An 8,073-nucleotide genomic window follows, 5' to 3' on the forward strand; every position below is an offset into this window, starting at 1 on the left:
ATCTTCCATTGATATCAACTCACTAAGCTGGTAAATATTGATTGTAAATCAATATATTTTGTGTTACTCTACTAGCAGTGGAACATTGTTTACACTAGTCATACATTTTACTTCTTAAATTTATAACTAATATGCCCCACATTGTTGTGTTTATAAGGACTTCAGTACAATAAGGAGGTAAGTACTTACTTCAGATATAACAGATGGGAGTGGCAAGAAGGGTCTATTTGTTAGTTCAAGGGTTTGTAACCAAATAAAATTGAAGGCTATAAAAATTATGCTTTTACTGAGTAATAACTATATTATAACAACTAATTTACATTAATTTCAGTACTTCTTAGAGGGGTGGTAAATAAATTAGAGAAGAGAGAAGACCTAGAGAACAAATGTCACAATTTTCACACTAGGGGAGATTGAGGGTTTTTTAAAAATATTTTCTTATAAAATTAAGAACTTAAAGCTTATATAATATTAACATTTTATTTATTAACTACGTTTTAATGCCAAGATTATTCATATGCACTGATAATAAAGTAGTTTAATTACATTTTGAATGTTACTCCATAAAAGATTGTTACGTGTGCACTTTGATCTACCCAGTGCAAAAAGGTTAACAGTTGTAAGCTACTGTCGGATAAACCATTCCATAAATTAAGTTTGGTTTGGCTGTTTGTTGTTTTTGTTTTATCTACGCTGTTTTCTCACTTCAGAACATCTTTTATATTTCATTGTGTTGTAGTTGGTTTCATGTAGAGATTTTTTGATTTTCTATTTTCATTTTAAATGACCTTATTTTGTGTACGTGACCAACAGACGTAATGTGGTTAACTCAATTCTACAAAGTTGTGTAAGTTTCACTTAGGCATATTGTACTTGTACAACATCCAGCTTATTGTGTTAATAATGTTTTTTTTACCTCTTTTTTAAAGGTCAAGCAGATTTATTCTCTAGTACAACTGATTTAATATAAAAAAAAATCATTGAAACCATTACATAAAATATCACACTTGCAAGAGCAAAAAAGAGTTCCATATATTGGTTATTCTTTCCAGTGCAGTAATATTATCAAGATTTTTTTTTTTTTATCTGTGTGAAATTTGTAGCTAAAGGAGACTGTTTTGTTTACTACAAAGATGCTAATTTTCATTTTGTCTGAAATTTTTCAGATACAATACACAAACAAAATACGGAGTATTAGTAGAAAAAGATGTTCCCACGTGGTTAGAGTTTCAACTGATTTCAACTGGTGACTTTGAGGTCCAAAGTAAAGATCCAAAGAACATTTCAAACCTTAACAGCACTAAATCCAACAAAAATATCCAGCAAGATGGAACAATAAAGTTCACCCCTCAGAACCCCAGTGATAGTGTAGACTTCGGAACACTTCCAGAATTCAAACATCACAACTATAATGCCATGAAGCAATCGTTGAATAAATATGCTGACAAATATCCTCACATTACACGATTGTACAGCATCGGACAGTCGGTGGAGGGTCGGGAGTTATACGTCTTGGAGATTACTGATAATCCAGGGATTCACGAACCAGGTACTTGTTCCTTATTGCTACTTCATGATAATGAATTAATTTCCTGTGAAATTATACTTGTAAGGATGTAAATGGTTTTGTTTTTTATTTCTTTTTTTCCTGATGATATAAAATTGCTTATAATAAGTGACTTATTTTCCAGGTGTACATGAATTTTGAATTCTTGGAATAGTGGGGACGTTACTGTGACTAACAAAGTTTCTTGACGTTTAATTCCATGTTCTACAGGTGAGCCTGAGTTTAAATACATTGGAAACATGCACGGTAATGAAGTAGTGGGACGGGAGATGTTGCTGTTACTGATTCAGCTGTTATGTGAAGGGTACGGCAATGATGGACGAATTACGTGGCTGGTTAACTCCACCCGCATCCACATCCTACCTTCACTAAATCCAGACGGGTATGAGAGAGCTAATGAAGGTATTTCATTCTTATTTTCCACTAACGTTTTTTTTTAATCTATTCTATACTTTTTCTGCACAGGATTAATGTATAAAAGCTTCCTAAAAATAGATACAAAAAACAAACTGTATGCAACCAATCTTCTAGTTATACATAAAGCAGTGACCCCTGGTGATTCAGTGGTAAGTCTGAGGGCTCATTAATGCTAAGTATAGGGTTTCAATTCCCACAGTGTACAGAGTTCATATACTAAAAATGCATGTGTGTCAACCTTCAGTTATTACCTAAAGTAGTAACATTTTCTTTACATTACAATTGTTCTGATACATAAAAATTAAGATCTGTATGTTTGTTTTTCTACTTATTTCTTTTAATAAATTAATAAAGTTTATGCTACAAGTTAAAGTTGACTATCATGAAGCTGTAAGAATGAATTAGTGTGTGTTCATTACAGTATTTAAAGAATCTCACATTAAACTTTAACTTGGGGTCTTTCTTTGATAGTATCTGGTTTTTCCAATTCTTGGCTGGTCATGTTGTAGGTTTAGGTTTTGCTTTTATCCAGTGTATGGTGATCTATTTTCTGTTCACAGCTTCTTCCTGTATCACTTCAGAAACTATAATGAGTATTTTTTTATTCATGCAGGTGATTTTGATGGGGTTCTAGGAAGAGGAAACGGTAACAAGGTAGATTTGAATCGAAATTTTCCCGACCAGTTCCTGACGACATCGGAAAATTCTGTTCAGGAACCTGAAACTCTTGCTGTTATGAAATGGATCAAGTCCTATCCATTTGTATTATCGGCTAACCTTCATGGTGGATCTCTGGTAGCTAATTATCCGTACGATGACAATCCACAGAATGTTGACAAAATTTACAGCCGGAGCCCTGATGACGAAATCTTCAAGAAACTAGCTACTGTTTTTGCAAATGCAAGTTCTATTAAGTAATTGTTTGCATAACTGTAACTTAAGTTATTGACCTTTCAATAACCTCTAATAATTTCTTTTTCAGGCACATTGTGCTGTTATATTAAGAGTAAAAAACCTTCTTTTTTTTTTTATGGCACGATGAAAGATAAAATCTTTATTAGATATTTCATCTGAGTAGTGTCGATAACACAGTTATCACCATCAGGGCTGTATTACCCAAAACTACTCGGCTGAAATATCTAATAAAGATTTTATCTTTCCTTGTGCCAAAAAATTGTCATGATTTCAAAAAGATGCCAAAACTTATGTTTATACAACTCATAATTTAAGTTGTTTATATTAAATGTTGACTGGAGTTCTTCAGGTCAGCTGGGCTACTAGTTTTGATATCCAGAATATGAGTTCACAACTGTTGTTATTAAAGCACCTGTTTAGTGGGAATGGATAATGACATGAGGTTATGTTTTCCCATAGATACTGACTTGATTTTTTATCATATAATGTTTTATTCTTGTGTTTAAAATAGTTTTTTTTAAATTTATGATAAATTGTTTGGCTTTATTTTGATGTTTTATTTTATGGTGGTGGCATGGTCTAGTAATTAGTGCTTTGAACTTGGAGTTGAAAGTTTTAGGTTTGAAGCTTACCCGTACCTAGTAGTTCAGGCATTGAACAAACTCAAACTTTCTTATGCCTACCTAGCCGTAAAGTTAGTACCAGCTAATAGCTGGGAGTTAACTTGCAATGAAATTGAATCCACTCCAGGGGAAATTTGAAAAACATTCTCATGTGCTTGTGTCACAGAACAGTGGAATTATTCAGTGGCTTTATGAGCAGTTAAGTATATTCAGTACAATCGTTTCTTTCTTTTAACTAACTAGGCCCACCAGACGATGCATCTTGGGAAATCGTGCGATTCTAGACTTGGGTTTTTAGGAGAACATTTCCCGAAGGGGATCACAAACGGTGCTGCCTGGTACAGTGTTCCTGGTAAGGTTTTTTGTACTTGTAATACTTTTTTAGAATTATATTGTCTTCCCACAAATAACATATTTCTCAGCTTTCAAAACTATGAAGAAAAAACTTTAATGTGTCAGAATTGGTGCACAGATTAGGATTAATTATATTACTGTAAATTACTTCAAGCACTGAATTCAACAAAATTAATTTTGGTAGGTTATCTCATATATATGGATCATCTCAACAATGAATTATACATGTATGTTTTTCACTTCTCTCTTATTTTAATTTCTCATGAGTTTTTTTTTTCTGGCTAATTTTCACTACGCTGCCATTCTTTTTCTGTGTTTATGTAGCAACAGTGTAGTGACCAATAAAACAAGAGCATTTTATTATGAATTACAAAAATAAAGAACACTTTTCCAATCTAAAGTTATTGAAGAGAAGCTTTTAAAAAGATCTACAAATAATTTTTCATTATTTTCAGGTGGTATGCAAGATTGGAATTACCTAAACTCTAATTGCTTTGAGCTTACGATTGAACTTGGTTGTAAGAAGTTTCCATTTGCGAAGGACTTACCAAGATTTTGGAATGAAAGTAAACCCGCTTTGTTAGCATTTATAGAAGAGGTGAGAATCGGAGGGATTCATTTTCCACGAGTCCGTTATGATGGTAGTATGCCTCGTAGTACGCCTCATGGAAAAGAACTTTCCAAACCTTATTATTTGAAAATCGAGCGGAAGGGAAATAATTAACATTTTTCTCCTGGAAATATCAATTTGTTAAATGTAGAAATCTGAGATATTATTCAGGATATAAAAATTCATGTTTACCTAATGATATTAGAATCAAATCTTCTTTGTTATAATTTTTCTGTACTTACTAGGTTCACACTGAAATCAAATACTTTGTGTTATAATTTTTCCCTATCTGCTAAGTTTTACACTGGATTCAAATGGTTTGTGTTATAATGTTTACTTATCTGCTAAGTTCACACTGGAATGAGATGCTTTGTGTTATAATGTTTCTGTACCTGCTAGGTTCACACTGAAATCAAATGGTTTGTATTATAATTTTTATCTGTCTGCTAGGTTCACACTGGAATCAAGGGCTTTGTGTTATAATTTTTCCCTATCTGCTAAGTTTTACACTGGATTCAAATGGTTTGTGTTATAATGTTTACTTATCTGCTAAGTTCACACTGGAATGAGATGCTTTGTGTTATAATGTTTCCCTATCTGCTAGGTTCACACTGGAATCAAATGGTTTGTATTATAATTTTTATCTGTCTGCTAGGTTCACACTGGAATCAAGGGCTTTGTGTTTGATGAAAACAATAATCCTGTACCAAATGCCACAATTCATGTTGAGGGTATCGATCATGATGTGATTACAGCTGAGACTGGTGATTATTGGAGACTTCTTGTCCCTGGAGATTTTACCATTGTTGTTAAAGTTCCAGGGTAAGTGTCTTGTATTTATACAAGTTCCTGTAGAATATACCCTAATTCCCAATGGAAGTGTCTTGTAAAGAAATAAAGAAAATCCTGGTGATCGTATCTGAATTCATTTTATATTCATAATTTAAGGATCTGGTGTTATATTCTGATAATTTCCAATAAAAGAGTTAAAAATTGTGTAACTCTAGTGATGTTTTAAATGTACAAAAAACAAACGTTTGATTAATGCTGCTATAAACGTTGTGATATTTTTTATCTGAAAATGTCAAATCTCCATTAGGCAGCTGCACTTATACCACGCTGAGGGCTAAAGTTACAGAAGTTTGAGATTTTATTCTCCCGCTGTCTTTATACCACACTGTACTTAACCAATACGACTCGAGTCTTTATTCCTCGTTTCAGTTACAAGCCACAAAAGCGAGACGTTACCGTTCCAAATGACTGGGCCGTTCAAATCAATTTCACTCTGGACCAGCAGTTTTCGGAATGGTCAAGTAGAAATGACTATGGACTGGAAAAGAATATTAACACCAAGAAGTACATGTCTAACCAGGAGTTGTACCACATTCTTCATGAGCTGGGGAAGGAAAACTCGGATCTAGTTAGTGTCATGATTAACAATGGTCCTGATGGGTTAATGGTGCAGAAGTTTATCATCTTGTCATCCAATGTAAGGACCTTTAGATAGGTGCTGACATTCATTTATGTATATATGTTTGTCCTTAATAAAAGTGTTAATTAAGAATATTTGTTAAAAAGTGCAAATAAGGATGTTTGAGAGTGGGTTTCTTGTGCATACTCAGTGTTTCTGTATTTCTGTCATCAATATGTGTGAAATTGGATTGTTGCATTGTCCTCGTCTCGTGTTGTTTACGAATATGAACCATATGCTCTGATAAAAAAAGAAACATGTAGCCTGAACTGAAACTTAGGCCATAGTAAATAGTATTAGGTCGTCAAGAATTTAATGTCGCTTTTTTTTAGATGAAAAAACAAGAACTTATATATCAAAACAAAACACTTATTATATGAAATAGTCTCCATTCTTAACGATGATGCTTTTTCATCTTACAATCAGGTTGTTAATGCCCTGATTAAAGAAATCACTTGGCTTTAAAGCAAAAAAAAACATGTCGATGTCCTCTTTAACACCTTCCACATTTACATACGTTTTCCCATTAAGATGGTGTTGCAGTGAATGAAAAAGATGGTGATCTGATGGTGTCATATCTGGAGAATATGGTGGGTGTTGTGTTGTGTCAAACGTGCCACATGTGAACGTACATTGTCGTGGAGATGAACACCTTTCCTATTGACGAGTGAAGGGCATTTCTGATGAAGGCCTTGATTTAAACATTCAAGTTGCTGACTATAGATCTCTGCATTGACAGTTCACTGTGGATTGAGGAGTTTGAAATGAATTACTCCTTTGATGTCCAACCAAATGCAAAGCATCACTTTCTGCGGATGGAGTCCAGGTTTTTGGGTCTGAAGTGGTTTTTATTTAGGACTGAGCCATTGTTTTTGGCATTTAATATTCACATAGAGAATCCATTTTTCATCACCGGTGACAATTCTGTCCAAAAATGGTTCACACGTATTACGCGCCAGAAGAGACGAAGCAGCATTCACACGTTGGAAACAATGATCATCAGAGCGTTCGTGAGGCACCCAAACACCTTCTTTAAGAAGTTTCCCATATTCCTTAGATGTTTACGTATTGTTTCATGAGAGACATGTAATTCCAGGGCCATTTCACAAGTGTGTTGCCTTGTGTTAGACTCAACAAGCGTCTTCAGACCATCAATATCAATTCCAACATGTTGGCCCCTGCCATCACAGTTTTTAAGACTAAAGTCACCTGAATGAAATTTGATGAACCATCGTTGACACTTAAGAAAGTTCAAAACATTTCAATAAACTTCTTTGATATTCTTTGTGGCTAGAGAGGCGTTGTTTCCCTTCTTGTATTCAAACAGCATTACATGCCGAATGTGTCTCTCATCATGTGTCATCACTATAAGGGATTAGAGTATACTAAACTTGACACATTATATAGGCTACACTAACGTAACGTTTAGGTGGTTCGTTTAACTATTATACGTGATGTATGTTTTTTGGGGGGTGTTTAATGAAAGTGTTCCAAAATGCGACATTAATTTCTTGACGACCTAATATTTAGCTCATGTGTGTTTGTCAGTAGAGGAGGTGTAAACATAGAAAATGTATGTGTATTTGCGCTTAATAAATACTATAATATTAATGTATTTATCATGCACATTGTGTATTACAGGACAATTTTCAGTGTTTGAGTAAGTCATTCCATTTTTTACAAACTACAATGATAATGATAATATTCTTTCCCTTTGAAATGATTATTTCATTAGTAAAGAACTTGCAGTTTGTTAAACATCTGTGACTTGTTCTACCATAATCCAGATATAGTGCTGATTTAATGTTTATTGCTTAAAGACATCTGCAAACACAAAGACTAAACCTAGTGTCGTGATGCTGGGTGGTATCCATGGGGACCAACCTGTTGGAAGAGAGATATTGGTGAATCTTGCAAGACATCTAATTGAAGGTAAATATTTTATATTCTGTGAAAACTTGTTATTTACTGGAAGTATTGTAGTGTGAGAAAATGTAAATTAATTCAATAATATAATCTGTCACGTATTATATGAATCAGACCCGGCATGGCCAGGTGTTTAGGGCGCTCGACTCGCAATCTGCGGGTCGCGGATTTGAATCCCCGTCCACCAAAC

General features: G+C 34.0%; 1 protein-coding gene across 1 annotated transcript in view; it reads left to right on the forward strand.

The window, feature by feature from the left end:
- The window catches only part of LOC106468988 (carboxypeptidase D-like), a 52,038-nt gene that overhangs the window by 10,884 nt on the left and 33,081 nt on the right, over nt 1–8,073 (forward strand). Inside the window, exons 4-11 of the mRNA XM_013929442.2 lie at nt 1,167–1,549; nt 1,778–1,969; nt 2,598–2,884; nt 3,766–3,874; nt 4,332–4,474; nt 5,142–5,308; nt 5,708–5,975; nt 7,778–7,889. Coding sequence (XP_013784896.1) covers nt 1,167–1,549; nt 1,778–1,969; nt 2,598–2,884; nt 3,766–3,874; nt 4,332–4,474; nt 5,142–5,308; nt 5,708–5,975; nt 7,778–7,889 — 1,661 coding nt within the window. The remainder of the gene's footprint in view (nt 1–1,166; nt 1,550–1,777; nt 1,970–2,597; nt 2,885–3,765; nt 3,875–4,331; nt 4,475–5,141; nt 5,309–5,707; nt 5,976–7,777; nt 7,890–8,073) is intronic.

Source organism: Limulus polyphemus, unplaced genomic scaffold (genome assembly GCF_000517525.1).
Source record: "Limulus polyphemus unplaced genomic scaffold, Limulus_polyphemus-2.1.2 Scaffold3250, whole genome shotgun sequence".
Classification (NCBI taxonomy): Eukaryota; Metazoa; Arthropoda; class Merostomata; order Xiphosura; family Limulidae; genus Limulus; species Limulus polyphemus.